The sequence below is a fragment of the Oryx dammah genome, unplaced genomic scaffold (genome assembly GCF_014754425.2).
Source record: "Oryx dammah isolate SB20612 unplaced genomic scaffold, SCBI_Odam_1.1 HiC_scaffold_19, whole genome shotgun sequence".
In the NCBI taxonomy this organism is placed as follows: domain Eukaryota; kingdom Metazoa; phylum Chordata; class Mammalia; order Artiodactyla; family Bovidae; genus Oryx; species Oryx dammah.
This window is the reverse complement of record NW_024070203.1, coordinates 57,528,933-57,544,705: the sequence shown is the minus strand read 5'-3', so window position 1 is coordinate 57,544,705 and position 15,773 is coordinate 57,528,933. Positions and strand designations below refer to the sequence as shown.

Below are 15,773 nucleotides of genomic sequence, written 5' to 3'. Positions count from 1 at the left end.
TACACAACAGTGATGTGGGGGAAGTTATTTAATCTGTCTGGGCTTTAATTTTGTTATGTAGGAAATGCATATTAACAACCATCTTGTAGGATTACTGGAACAGTCAGAGGATTTAAGACCACCAGTATGGCCTGGACCCCAATCCATCAGTAAAGTCCTTGTCTATTAACAACCAATAACAGCTATACCAATGTATGTTGGCTGAGCAGCAGTCCCAGCTGCTAATATCAGCAAGTGCCTAATATATGTTAACTATTGTTATTCTTAGTTCCTTATTTCTGTTTTCATATTTTTTCTTTCTAGGGTAAATAGGAAAATTTTTCATACCTGAAAAGTGTCTGTTTAAATATTACTTTCATATGACTATTTAGAAGATACAGTTATAGTGAATGAATAAAATACTAGGAGAGAGAAAGAGAAACTTATCACTTGAGCCAAGGATTAGAGGCCTCCAGGGAAGTCCACGACTTCAGGTTCCATTCTGGCTGCCTTCACTCATAATTGAAGAAAACTCTTGCTCCCTTTTCGAGTATCCCACTTCAAAGTAGGCACTGTACCATCCCTTCCAAATCATGGCAGCAAACACAGAGGCCATAATAAAAAAGACTTGAGATGCTGAGTTCTAAATCTGAGCTCCGTCACTAATGAGTTTATGGGACCCTGGGCAAGAGAGCCTTCACATCCTAATTTATGAAATGGGAACAGGAGCACCTGGTCCAGCTGCCAGTAGGTCAGCTGTGGCTCCAACGAGAGGCTGTACTCAGGAAGGCAAGCCAGAGCAGTAGGACTGCAATGATGAAGGCCTTGGGGTGAGCCCCAGCAAACGTGCAGTGCCAAATCCAAGCAACGGAATTTCAGTTAAGAAACCCTGGCCAGGCAAAGCAGGTCAGAGGGAGGCAGGAGCTTCGTAGGTTTGTAGAGAGGCACTTAGCAAGCAATAGACGGAGCATTAGCTGGGGAAAAGCACTCTCCCTTATCATTAGAATCAGGGGCAATGGCCTCAGCACCCTGGAAACCTAAATCTTAAGGCCTTTAAAAGCAGAAAGGAGGCAGGAGATGGAAGGAAATGGAGATGATGTTCCCATCTTGGCAAAACCGAACAGTTGGCCACATCTATTTTCAGCATCATTTCACCTTTTTTCTTTTCACCTTTCTGACATCACTCCTACTTGCTGTTATTTTCCTGAAACCCTGAAACCAGGCTGCAGAATGAGGGTGCCCTTGTGGTACCCGCTGGCTGGCCTCTACACCCAACCCCGGCTCCACAGGCAAGCACCCCCCACCCACCCCCACAAAGCCTAACCTCTCCAGAAGAGGACTCATGTTCTGAAAATTATCCCCTCTCAACATTTGAGAATTCAAAGTCCTCGATTCCATCCTTGTCCTACCTGGAATTAGTTATTACAAAATAAACTCAGGCAAGAAATGGTCACTGTCCCACTGACAGTGTCAGTGGATGTCCTTAGAGATCATCCTTTAAAAAAATCTTCTAACTGACATTAACAGTATATTAGTAGGTGATCATTTAAGTCTCATAATTTAAAAAATTCTGAAGATGATAATGTCTGAATCCAGTATTCCCCAAAGTGTCCTAACTAGGAAACCTGGGATGAACATCTTTTTAAGACTTTTTTTTTTGATGTGGGCCATTCTTACAGTCTTTATTGAATTTGTTATAATATTGCTTCTGTTTTAGGGTTTGGTTTTTTTGGCTGCGAGGCATGTGGGAGCTTAGCTCCCTGACCAGGAATCAAATCCACACCCCCTGCATTAGAAGGTGAAGTCTTATCCACTGGACCACCAGGGAAGTCACAAACATCTTCTGTTTTTAACCAGATTGCAGTTTTACCATGAACTAGTTAAGTGACCACAAGCAAGTCACTTAACATCTCTGCACCTCTTTTGTTATTTGTAAATAGGGATGATGATGGTACCTACCTCACAAGATTCATGTGAAGGTTAATGAATTAACATGTGATAAGTTTAGAACAGTGCCTATCACAGTACAGGTAGTAATATCTTTAACAGTCATGTGTTTTATTTTATAGTTATAATATTCCTTACCTGTACCAACCACCCTTTCCAGAAAGAACACCTTCTCCAAGACATAATATAGCTAAACTCTTGCTGGTGCTGATGGCCCTTGCTCTAAAAGTTACCCCTTTTAACCTTTGTATCTTCAAAATCTCCCTCTCCATTGGGTCAATTCACACACAAACTAGAAACACTCTCAAATATTTCATAACTTAAATATATATATATATATCTTGCTTTGAACTGCTTCCCACCTACATGAGACCCCCTTGTTTTCCTTCTTCCAACTTTTCACAATATTTACAACTCCCTTGACCTGATCTCTCCCTTTCCATAATTACTCCCTTTCCACAACTCCCTTTCCTTTCCACTTTCACACTTCTTCTTTCCATTTCTTGATGATACATTTGCATCAAGAGTAGCTTCCTCAAAACCCCCAAAGTATTAGAATGTGGACTTGCTTCCACATTTCATCAGAATGCTTTAAATTTTTTACCAAACCACTGGGTGCTTCCCAGCACATATCTTGTTGGCTGTCTTAGTTCATCACGTGATGCTGAGACTCTCCACTCTGAAATGGTACCCCTCCTTCCACTGACTGCTTCTCCCCATCTCCTTCAGCCTCCTCTTCCTCATCCTGTCCCTTAAACTGCTGGTACTGGTGATCCTGCTCATCACACATGAAATCTCCCTGACTTACCCACCTACTCTCTTGCCTTAGACATGCACACAGAAGGATGTGCAAAGTGAACATGTGGAAGAAAGACCTTCTAGGTGGGGAGACCAGCATAAGCAATATGGTAGGGAGTCAGCACACAGCTAATCCCTGGGCCCCTCAAGTATCAGGGAAGGTTCCTACGGGAAAGGAGTGGAGATCAGCCTGAAGCAGGAGGGCAGAGACAGTCTGGAAAGGTCGCTGACTGCTAAGGAGTTTGGGCTTGATTTTACTGGCAGTAGAGTGTCCCTGAAGAGTTGGGAGCGCTTATGTGGCTGCCACACCCTATAACTACACAATCTCAAATCCTATTCTTCCCTGCCCCCACCCCCAACTCTGAAATGTTTCTCACATCTGTTCCTCTGTTCCTTTCTTTCCCCTTATCTTATTACTTTAGCTTCTTTGGTTTTTCAATTTCTCCAGGCTGTGATCAAACTTTCCATAGAAGTTATGTTTTAAAAAAAACAGATGAACAACAAAACAAACAGAAAAACACCCTTTAAGAACATCTTCTGGGGAGTCAAAGGCAGTGAGAGGACCATTGCTGTGGGCATGGCAGCTCCTCTGATTGAAAGCAGAGCCCCCTACACTGCTCACTCTGCCCAAGTCTATATCTTCTTTTTTTTTTTTTATTAAGATACATTTACAAACCAAGCCTTGAATCTGAAGCAACCATAAGCCCCATGAAGGAAAGGTTGGTGGCCTTACATTCTTTTATATCACCCAGTGAGTGCTATTCACAGAGCTGAGTTTATCACCAGTGCACAATGAATGTTTATTATCCAAATAGGAATGCACACTCATTTGTGCTGGGTACATAAGTGAATCTGGAAACCCACAGGGATAAACAGCAGCAACAAAACCCCTAAGACCTCAGGCTCTTACACAGAGGGAAACTAAAGTGCAGAGAGCCGAGATCAAGACAAATACCTCATTAGAGATTTGATCTACAAAACCTGGAAGAGTTTTCCCTACTGTAGAGCCCAAATAAGCAATGTTTTGTTTATTACACTGTTTTATTCTTCCCCTTAAATTATCAACATTTCCAACAAACAGCTAGTAAAGTAGAGCCAAACTACCAAACTGAAACAAAATCAGAAAGCAACACAGGACTGTGAAAAAGCTTCCCTGGTGGCTCAGTTGGTAAAGAATCTGCCTGCAATGCAGGAGACCTGGGTCCAATTCCTGGGGGGGGAAGATCCCCTGGAGAAGGAACAGCTACCCCCTCCAGTATTCTGGCCTGGAGAATTCCATGGACTACATAGTCCAAAGGGTCGCAAAGAGTCGGACACAACTGAGCGACTTTCACTCTCACTGGAACATGGCAAAGTTGGCAACAAAGCCCAGTGCCACCACCAATTAGCTGTGTGGCCTTGGAGAAATTACTTACCTTCTCTGAACCTAAAGTCTCTCAGCTATGGGCTGGGAAATCAACTATCTCATTGCATTATGAAAACTAATGTCTGGAGAAGACTCTTGAGAGTCTTTTTGGACAGCAAGGAGAGCAAACCAATAAATCCTAAGGGAAACCAACCCTGAATATTCACTGGAAGGACTGATACTAAAGCTCTAATACTTTGGTCATCTGATGCAAAGAACTGAGTCACTGGGAAAGACCCTGATGCTGGGAAAGATTGAAGGCAGGAGTAGAAGGGGGTGACAGAGGATGAGATGTTGGATGGCATCACTGACTCAACAGACATGAGTTTGAGCAAACTCAGGAGATGCCAAAGGACAGGAAAGCCTGTGTGCTGCAGTCCATGGGTCGCAGAGTCAGACAAGACTTTGCAACTGAACAACAACAACATCTGGAGAATGGCCATCAAGAGGCTGGCTTAGAGTCACCAGTAGTAACTAATGAAAAGATGTTAAACTTTCTGTTTACTAAAATAGTTGTATGCTTTCTATGTGACAGACATAGTTGTTGGCACTAGAGATTTATCAGAATATATTTTAAAAAAGTAAAATGGCTGTTCTAAAGAAGATCTAAATAAAGATGAAGATCTTTATTCCCTGGAGAACAGAATGACAGCCCCAGTCTCCTTTCCCAAGAAAAATACAATATCCATACACATATTGTGCATATGGTTTAAGGGGGTCAAGGATTCCATGAGACCTTCAGTCCCCTCTTGTGATTTTAGATTAAGATTTAGATTAAGAATCTTGCCCCCATACCAGCATCTCCAAATATACTTACTAAGAATGACTCAGGCCATGTGTTAGATTCAAGGCCCCATTTCTGACTCAAAAAAATACCATCCAAGGGAGGAGAGGAGGAACATGGATGTTATCAAGTGCCCCAGAGGAATCTCATTACTAAGGAAACACAAGCAGATTGATCTTCAGAACACCTGCTTTTCCTAAGCTTATCCATGGTATTGGTGGTGGTTTAGTTGCTAAGTAGTGTCCAACTCTTTGCGACCCTGTGGAGTGTAGCCCACCAGGCTCCTCTGCCCACGGGATTCCCCAGGCAAGAATACTGGGCTGGGTTGCGATTTCCTTCTCTAGGGGATCCTCCTGACCCAGGAATCAAACCCAGGTCTTCTGCATTGCAGGCAGATTCTTTACCAACTGAGTTACATTTCTGACTCAAAAACATACCATCCAAGGGAGGAGAAGAGGAACATGGATATCACCAAGTGCCCCAGAAGAATCTCATCACTAAGGAAACACTATCTGAGCAGATCTGTCTTCAGAACACTTGTTTTTTCCTAAGCTTATCCACGGTATTACAGGACTATAAATCAAATTCTGCTAGAGACTGGCATACATTGGATCCTCAATAAATATCTATGAGTGTAAAATGAAGACTATTTCACTTCTAAGCTATAGGAAGTAAATGCTAAGTAAGTAAGTGAAGTTGCTCAGTCGTGTCCAACTCTTTGCGACCCCATGGTCTGTAGCCTACCAGGCTTCTCCGTCCATGGGATTCTCCAGGCAAGAATACTGGAGTGGGTTACCATTTCCTTCTCCAGGGGATCTTCTGGACCTTGGGATCTAACCTGGGTCTCCCATATTGGAGGCAGACGCTTTAACCTCTGAGCCACCAGGGAAGATGAAGTAAATGCTATACTCACCTAAATTTCCAAGATGCCTTAACACCAAAGGGCAATCCTATAGTTTATTCAGGCAGATTTAATTAAAAAATTTTTTTTTCATTGTGATTATCTCAGAGAACAGAAAACAAACAGAAAGCAAAAACTAAGGCATCACAGGGTACCAACACACACCTGGTTCTAACCTCAGAGACAGAAGGCAAAAAAAGGGTGATGACTCAGCCAAGACCAGGAAGTAAATGTCCATTTCTTGGCTACTGCTTGCTCTCTTTCCTCCAGCTATAAACCACTGTCATCATGGGGGAAATAAGCAACTCAACAAAATTAAGTGCAACGTTTATCTATTGAAGCCTGGTTAATATTAAATTTTCACCTCTATGTAATACACAGGCATCTTCTCAAAAACACAAAAACCCTAAATTGACATTTTACAACCTCCAACAGGGTAGCACTACATTAAGGCAACCATGTATCATACAAATTCTGGGCTATCCCAAACTCAAATAACCCCAAAGACCACTGGGAAATTCTGAAAATCCTAATGCATCCATACCCAAATTATAACTCCAAAACCATGTTTTGCACTTGGAAGCAATTCCGTGGGAAAGCCCTCCATCTAATTTGTGGCTGAGCAAAATCTGGTCTTTGCAGGTGAATCAAGCACTGCTCTCACTGTATAAAGGGAGAGCTCATGAAAGACCCAATTTTCAATCAAATCACACACAGCCACACTTAAAATTTAAATCACTAGAGATTGAATCAATTAACCTTTTCTTAGGCTTCATAAAATGGAGTCCTTGGCTCCACCGGAAGCTCCCCTTGGCAGGCAAGACCAATTCCTTCCAGGGATAGGAAGTAAAATTTTCCTGCTCCAGTTCAACTCATCTATGGCCTCTCAAGCATGTTCTTCCCCAATTTTCCTCCAAAGGGAAGCCCTCCCTCATCTGGGCTCCATTCCTTATCTGGTTTTCCACAATAACAACAACCAAAACAAAACAAACAAACATCCAGAACTTGATGGCAAATTCCTCTTACTTTTTATTATAAAGGGAATTAAACAGCTTTCTTTTGGATGTAAAACCAGTGACGTTTCCAGGCCAAATCCATCCTTCAAGTCTGGACTAACCTGGAAACCAAGATACATATTTGCCATTGCTTTACTTGCATGTTCTTCCCTAATATAGTTCAGGGAACTCACTTCTGGAAAACTGTTTCCTTCTAATTGTCCCCATTAATGTAATTCTCTTATTCTTGTGAGGTCCTCATTATGAGCAGATGATTAATAGAGAAAAAAATCCAAATTGAGAAAAATACATATGAGACATTAACTCTAGAGAGCAGTTTGGCAGTTTCTTATATAGTTAAAACACACACGGACTCAAATTCCACTTGGAGCTATTCATACAAGAGAAATAACAATGTTTACACAAAAACCTGTATGCAGCTGCTAACAGTCATTTATTCATAATTACCCCAAACTGGAAACAATCTAAATATATAACTGGTGAATAAAGTGTGGTACATCCATTCAATGGAATGCTTGCTATTCACCAATTAAAAGGGCTGAATGATGAATTTCAAATGCATTATACTAAATGAAAGAATTCAGACTCAAATGGCAACATAGTATATGATATCATTTTATCATAGTATATGATATTTTATATAACCTTCTGGAAAATGCAAAAGTATAAAGACAACTCAGAACAGTATGTTAATCAGAGACTGTGAACAAAGTGTAACTAAAGTGAACAAAGTGTAACTAAAGTGAACAAGAATTCTTTTCAGAGTGTAGGAATTGAACTTGATTTTCTTCATGGTTACAAGACTGAATAAATTGTATATGTTTATCAAAACTCAAAGAACTACAAAAGGTAAATTTTCCTGAATGTAAATTATACCTAAATAATCTGAACTTTAAACTTTTTAAAGTACTAATGTAGAAAGAGACGGAAGGAAACACAGAGTCAAGTTTCAAAAATTAAGAATCAAACAGTTTGAATGATACTTGGAGAGAGAAATGGAGATGTTTATCTCCAGTTTAGTCAACTTAGATTAAAATTTTAAGTATCTATTAATTCATAGAATTTAAAAAAAATCAATTTTTTTTGTTATATAGCTCCCCCAACAAGATTCATGTCTGCAAGCCAAAACATTTTTAATTTTATGTTTGACTTTTCACAGCCCATTTATAAAGGAGATCATTTTCTCCCCAAAGTATTTCAGGGCATCATTTTTCACCAGAGACTTCTCTTAATCCTTATTTGGTCTAATTCTTTCCTTGGTTCCTACCAAATCAGCATGGTAGGTCAATTTTCTCTTGTTTAATGGTTACCTGGCCTAACTAAGCCAAATCTTAATTGGGTCACAGCTGTCTCATTCTGTCAGTTTTCCAATGTTACTTTCACAGAGTCCATGAATTTTCTTCCTCTTTTGCATGATCCGAAATTTCTCTTTGCAGTCAATTTGCATGCACAATTGTATAACTAAGCAATTATCAGACTAAGAGAGCCCAACCTACAAAACTGTGGGTGTTGAGTGAAAGTAAATTTTTGGTGGAGAGAGATTAAGTGTTGAGTCTTTAGTGAATAAACACACTCATGTTATAAGGAAACTCCGGGAGATAGAGAAGGACAGGGAAGCCTAATGTGGTTCAGTCCACGGGGTCGGAAAGAGTCAGACACGACTCAGTGACTGCACAACAACAATTATGATTACTTTTACTTCCTGCTGTTAACCTCATAAGGTCAGGGAATCACATAATGAATAAAATCAAATACTGCACTTAACAGTGAGGATGGCTTTTAGTTTACCTATTATATTTGTTGGTGTTATCCCAACTCTGAGGATCTGCATGCCTTCATTAGCAGCTAATACATAGACACTGTAATACCACTGGGCTATAAAAATGACTTCTGGACAGAATAGCACCAAACACCTTCCAGAGCATCAACAGCAGCTGAGTAACAAAGGAACTGAACCAGCTGGTTCCTCCCAGCACCAGGTGCCCTGGGAAAAAGGCTGCAAAGAGAAGGCAGTGAGGCGGCCCCCTGTCACCCAACAACCACCACCCCTGTGTGCTCTTCCCTTGGGAGGCAAGCTATACGAGCAGCTTCTTGCACCCACACTTTAGAAAAATCAGACTAAATATAGCCGAATGTGCTCTCATGAGCCAGCTCTGAGCTGGTAGTGCTGTGACATCCACATCAGAATATTGGGGAGGAATCAGGAGAGCACTTTTCCTAGCTCACTCTTGTGACAAAAGGACCACAGGCAAGATCCAACCGGGCTGCAGGAAGTGCTAGAGGTCTGGCCAAGCGGATAATGCAGCCCATAGGAAAAGGGACGTACCAGACGAGACAGGCGCATGCCCGTTCACTACTGAGCCCATAGAGGGCTAAACAGCCACAAAGCTAGAACTTGCTGGGGGGAACGCCGTTGGGGAACACACATCCCACTCACAGCCCTCTGTTCTATGTCCTTCCCCCATCCCCCAGTCATGAGTATTGTGTTCCAAAGCTCACTCAAAGGCGGTGCCCTTGGTTAGGTCATCCCATCCCATCCAGCTCTGAACTAAATGCTCTGTCTGTTCTCAGACCTCCCACGTTATGTTGCTTGTACTTTTATTTAGCACTTATATCATTCAGCTTTCATCTGAATCTGTCTCCAGCCAAGTGGATACAGGGGAAGGCTAAGCTTTCTTCTTTATGGACTCCCCCCCAAATTTAGTAGAGTTCCTTGTACACAGGCAATGTTCTCCAGCTTATTAACAGCGAGAGAAAGAGAGTCCGCAATTTTCTTCTCTTTCTCCTAATTCACCAAATGTACAATGTCTGACGCTTACTCCCCAGGGAACAGGAACAGGTTTTGGATCCCTGGCTGCCCCTCCCATAATGTGTCCCCAGGGCATCTACTGTGACTCACTCAGCATGTGGATGGAACACAGCTTCACTGGCTACATGTTATCACATATTCCATATGTCTTCACCTTCTCAGCACCAGCCCTGGTTCCTTCTGGCCTAAGTGCACAGCGAGACAGAAGAGAAAGAAGGGTGGCCTGAAAGGGCGGGGCCAGGTAAGAGTAGGATTAGACTGAAGTCCTGTCCGACCAGTTAGAGATCAGGAGAAGAGCTGGGAGCTGCAGGAAGTCAGTCTAGGGCTCCCCACTCTCCCTCATGCACAGTCACTGGACAGGAGCTTTCCATGATGGGCTTCCATTCATCAGTCTCAAGTCCTAAAACAGAGTGACTGGTTAAGCTGCTGCTGCAGGAAAGTCTTATCTTCTGGGATACAGAACAAAATAAATATTAAGAAAAGACGGAAAAAAAAAAGACCCTTGGTGAAAAGTGAAATGCAGGAGACTTGAGTACCAAGTAGCTGAACACTGACACGGATGCTACGCAGAGTCACAACGGAAGCAGGTTGACGGTTGCACTGCCTTTACAACGTCCACTTCTGCAGATGAACGCAGCTAAGGGTTCTCCTTGGGGAGAATATGTGGCCTACTGCAGAAATCAGATGCACCTATAAGCTTACCCATTCTTTCAGTCTGCCACTCATTCACTGACTCATTCCTTCACCCAGCCTCACAGAGAGTCTATCATGGGTCAGGCAAAAAGCCCCACCAAGGAGAAGTGCACAAAAACCATGTTCCCCACATGGAAACGCAGCTAGAAAAACTGGAGGTGGGCTAGCACCCAGATAGCCATCTTCCTCCTTGATCCCTGTGCCATGGGGGGCAATCCAAGAGGAGAGCACTGCAGGTCTCTCTCCACTCTCGATGAGCTCTCCTCTGGTGAGGAGAAAACAAGTAGACACATGCAAGCCTAGACACATGAAAGGGAGCAAGGCATCCGTAGTTGGGGCCTGTCTCTCTCTGGGTCCCAGGTTCTTGCTGCAGGAGCCCATCTCCTCTCTGCAGTCCAGGCTACCAATGTCACAGAGACAGGCGTTCCTGTGAGGGGTAAACTCTCTGCTGGGGTGCTGCTGCTGCTGCTAAGTTGCTTCAGTCATGTCCAACTCTGTGTGACCCCACAGACAGCAGCCCACCAGGCTCCGCTGTCCCTGGGATTCTCCAGGCAAGAACACTGGAGTGGGTGGCCATTTCCTTCTCCAATGCATAAAAGTGAAAAGTGAAAGGGAAGTCGCTCAGTAAGTGTCCGACTCTTCGTGACCCCATGGACTACAGCCTATCAGGCTCCTCCATCCATGGGATTTTCCAGGCAAGGGTACTGGAGTGGGGTGCCATTTCCACTTTACCATCCAGCCCAAAGTCAGAGAAAAATAACTCCTGTACCCTTCTAATCAAGACAATGTCTTTATCACGAATTGTGATTGTGACTCAGTTCAGGGCCAGCAAGGTACAGTCACTTTTCATGACTACTTCCCTTTGCCAAGAAGTTCCAACTATCTTGTTTCTTCCTCTTTCCCCAGCCACTGTTAGGATTACTTATCCTTACAATATTTTGGTGATGGGCAGTTTTGCTACTCTTTCACAGGAGAAAAACTATAGAATGTGAGCACTGAATGACTAATCAGAGGCTATCTGATAAGTTAGCTTGTTCATTTTAGATGGAAAATGCAGATCCCCTAGCCCAGTGTCGTTTACAGCACACAGCCTTCTATTGGAAATCTTTTTGGAAGGGTGGTGAATATTGGGACTCATCTTTCTGCCATGGAAGAGGAACTATTATTTTATTAGATCTGGAATAGAAACACTATATATAGTATTTCTCCATTCCATTTTTCTTATACAGCTGAGGATGACACAGGGAAAGGAAATGGGGACCAAGGTAGGATAAGTTTTCTTTTGCTCCGAAGCATTTATATTGGGTTGGCCAAAGAGTGCGTTCACTTTTTTTCCATAACACTGTATGGAAAAACCTGAATGAATTTTGGGGCTAACCCAATACTGCACTCAAGAAAAAGTTACTAAGGTCCACTAAAGTGCCAGGTACCAATCTTGGAATACAGAGGTGGATACAACACTATGCCACATGAATCTACTTTTTCCCTCTGCCTACAACTGATGTTAGAAAAGTGTCTCAATGGATACAACTGTCTCCACAGTCTCCATGGAGAATGGATTACTCTTGGTTTCTGCAGGTTACGTCCTTTCTAGAGGTCCTAGTTCTCCAGCTTAATGGAGTAATTTCTTACAACATGTTTTTAAGAAGGAAATGGATGCCAAAACAATCTCAATCTGAATGCAGACCATAACACATTCTGTGGCTGGAAAGCACAGCTTTAAGTTGCCCACAGGTATAAAACTTGGATCATAACCAGGTTAGGGACTATACCTAGGATGTTGTAATTAATTTAAAGAAAACCTAACTCAGGATAGCCATAAAATACAAGACAGCATCTCTTTTTCAATGTAAACTCAAAGCTACAGGTTCAACAAAATGAATGAGCCACTTAATTGCTCTTAACACTTTTACAAGTTCAAGCTTACTTAAGAAAACAGGTTACACACCGCAAGAAAAAAAAAAAACCTTCTAATTTGTTACTAATTACAAAAACTGACATGAATAAGTAAAAATTCAGGGTAGAAAACAGGTTCCAAACAGTACTGCTTTTTGAAAGAAGGCTGGTAGTATAAATAACAGTTACGGAGAATCCACCTTCTGGGTACCCTTAATAGGCCCTTTTCTTTAATACTCACAACTTTAGTAGTACCTAAACAGTAGTGTGCCTATTTTTTCCAGATGCAGAAACTAAATCTCAGATGTTAAGTAACTTGTATTATATTTCCTATACTATTCCCACTGGTGAAATTCCTTATTCTCAGTGTTTCTCAGTGAACTTGGGAAAACTGGTTGTTCCCTGGTCTTGGATTGGGAATTTTGTATGAAAAGGCCATGCACGACAGGACATTTAGCATTGCTGGCCCATGGGCACAAAATATCAAGCCAGACCCTGCATTATCTCAAACATGCGCTAGGCAGAAATAGCCCTCTCAGATGAAAACCACTGCTCTAGAAAAGATTTTGAGCATCGGAAGACTAAAGAGAGGGGGCACTTCCTTTAAAAGCCTCCCTACCTTCAAACCTCTCAGAAATCCTCAGAAAATTCCATGCACCCTTAGGGAGTCAGTTACAAAAGCTCCACGGATTTATTTCCCATGCATTTCATGAGTATTTGTTGAATACCTATCATGGGTCAGGTAGTATACTACAGCCTGGGAGTATAAAATGTCAAAAGTATACGGTCTCCGCTCCTAAGGGGTTGCAGTTTCACTAGAGTCCAGTGAGAGACATGAATTAAAGCAAGTGTTAGGATGGATAGAAGCACAGGTGCTAAGGGAACAGAATGCTACAGGCACTTCCCACAGACTGGGCGGACCACTCAGAAGTCAGAGGGAAAGGAGGGCTAAGACAAGTTCCCAGAGGAGTTTACTCTGCACCTTGAAAGGCCAAGTGAGAGTAGCCAGGAAGGGCCAAGTTCGAACCAAGAAGCTAGCCTTTGTAAAGACCAGAGGCAGGAATATTTGCAGCCAAAGTTTAAAAGCTCCCTTTATTCTTCAAGTTGAAGCTCATTGTGATTCCAGCTCAGGATCTCCTGTTTACTAGACAGCCACTTTAACCAAACAAGGCACTAGAAAATAAAATAAGCTCTCCACAGTCCAGGCATACTTCCTTTCAAAGCCTTTGTTTTTGTAAGGTCTGGCTTCACTGGTATAATAACCCATCAGACAAGAAATATGACTAATTCTATACTTCTTCCAGCAAGCAGGAAATTGTTTTCAAGTACACCCTGGACTGGCAACCAGTGGGAGTGCCCTTCACTTGAGGACACAGAAGAGTGGGGAAGAGAAGATATCATGTCATCTGAGGGGTGAATAGAGAGGATGCCAGAAGGTCAGCCTGCGCTTGGCCTCAGCTCAGTGAACTTTATCTTGGTGTTTTCTGTTTTTTTTTTTTCCTTTTCATCTAAAGTCTTGTCTCAGTTACCATCAACTGTAACAATGCAAAAAGTCAAATTCTCACTCTACTATTAATTTGCATGGAAAAGAAAGCTGGTTATTTTGTCAAAGTCACATATATGATTTGTTGTTATTTAGAAGCTAAGTTGTGCAACTCTTTGTGACCCCATGGACTGTAGGACACCAGGCTCCTCTGTCCATGGGATTTTCCCAGGCAAGAAAACTGGATGGAGTGGCTTGTCATTTCCTTCTCCAGAGGATCATGTATGTGTATGTGTGTATATATATGTGTGTGTGTGTATAAACTTATAATTTTATAAATAATTTAAAAGCCAAATATATACATTAAAGGTAGGTAGATAGGTAGATAGAAGTGCCCAGCTGGGGAAATCTTCAAACCTCAGCCCAAAAGAAGTCTTCTAAGTTAATGGATGTTGATTACAGGAGCTGGGGTGTTGCTTCTTCAAGTTGCTAAGTAACTAACAAGAGTAATCTAACAAGAGTCAGAGTAGCTCAGTTGCTCTCACCTGGGGTGGGGTAGGGAGGGGAGAAGGACGCCAGTAAGCTCTCATGGTTTCTTCTTGCCTCCGGCCTCCAAGGAGCAGGCTCATTTCCCCTTGGCAAGGAGCCTGCCACAGCTGGCAAGCATGCCCTCTTTCCAACACCCATTTCCTCTAGGACCTGAGCCACACTCAGGAACCATAATTCTGGAGATGATCGGATGCTCCCCTTTAGTCTCACGCTCATTTCACTTCATCATTCAGGCACAGTTTGGCTACTAGTGCGACATCATAAACCCATCTGGCCCACACATTTTACCCAGAAAGCACCCTCAGCAAAAAAGCCAGTCTTCCAAGGTGAGAGAATCTGAATGAAAACTTGGGATTCCATACAAACCGCCCATCCCGGCTTTCAACCGGGAAGTTCAAAGGAAGCAGGATCATAGCGCCCACACTGTAAAGCCAAAGGCCAAAATTATGTGAGGAAAGAAGAAGGTGGGCTTCAAGAAGAGGATTCACCCCAATCGAAGAGGTTGATTGCCCTCATCCCTGACTGATTGTTTCTGTAAACTCTGACAGCCTCGGGAGGGTTGTATGAACAGAGGCAGGTGTAGGGACACCTCCACCCTCTGGGTACATCCACTGCTGTCGCTTCTGGGTACACACGACGTGGGGCCCTCGACCCAGTAGCAGTCCATGCTTCCCCATGACGCACCTGGTGAGGGTCCTTTCCCACGTGCGGGCGGGGGGGAGCGGGGGTGGGCAAAGCGAGCATCTACCAGCTGTGAGGCCAAGGAGCTGGCTCCGGTGTATGGGGTGGGAGGTGGGGAGCATCAAAAAGGGCACCTCGGGGCTGAAATCTCAAGGCGATCTCTCGGGCTTACCCCCATTTCCAGCACATCGTTTCGCATTAGGGACACTCTTTGCCTCCAACCCTAGAGTCCTGCGCAATCGACTTGTCTTTCTGAAGCAACTGAATAAAGCGCCCACTGGCCTTCCGTGGCTCAGGTGAGTGCCAAGAAGAGGTGTTAAGAGGAAAGGGCCCGCTCGCCACCACCCCCTTTCCTTTCCTCCCCAGGTTCCCCAAGCTTCAGCGGGGATGTGTGTATTGGGGTGCGCGCGTTAAGAGGGAGCTTAAAATGCCCAAGCGTCCCTTACCTTCCACAGCCATTCTCTCAGAGCTTCCCTAACGCATGCATAATTTTCTTGGCGGAGATACTCCTCCTGCCCCGCGATCCCACCCCCTCCTCGCGTTTTCGCCTAAATATTCTGCGCTCATCTGCTCCAGGACCAACCTGCCGCGGTCACGCAAAGCGAGGCTGCCGGCTCCCGGCTCGGCGCAGAGCAGCCTGGGGACTGTAGTTTCGTCTCTTCCCACCGACCCGGGAAAGCACCCAGAGTCCTCCGTGGGGGGCGGCCCCGCCCCCACAGTGGGATGGCAGCTCCGGTTTAATCCCAGACAGAGAAATCCCTCTGGGTGGGGGGCTCTCATGGGTGGACCCGGGGACCCCGGGGAGGCGGGGACTACATTTCCCAAGATGTCG

The 15,773-nt window shown here is 43.6% G+C and overlaps 1 protein-coding gene across 4 annotated transcripts in view; it reads right to left on the bottom strand.

The window, feature by feature from the left end:
* The window catches only part of SAMD12 (sterile alpha motif domain containing 12), a 457,253-nt gene extending 441,683 nt beyond the window's left edge, over positions 1 to 15,570 (bottom strand). For 2 of the 4 annotated variants that reach the window (XM_040262017.1, XM_040262016.1), the window contains exon 1: positions 15,388 to 15,570. In XM_040262017.1, coding sequence (XP_040117951.1) covers positions 15,388 to 15,400 — 13 coding nt within the window. In that variant the 5' untranslated portion in view covers positions 15,401 to 15,570. The remainder of the gene's footprint in view (positions 1 to 15,387) is intronic. The other 2 variants (XM_040262015.1, XM_040262014.1) reach the window with 2 other exon arrangements.
* Between the last annotated feature and the right edge of the window lie 203 nt (positions 15,571 to 15,773).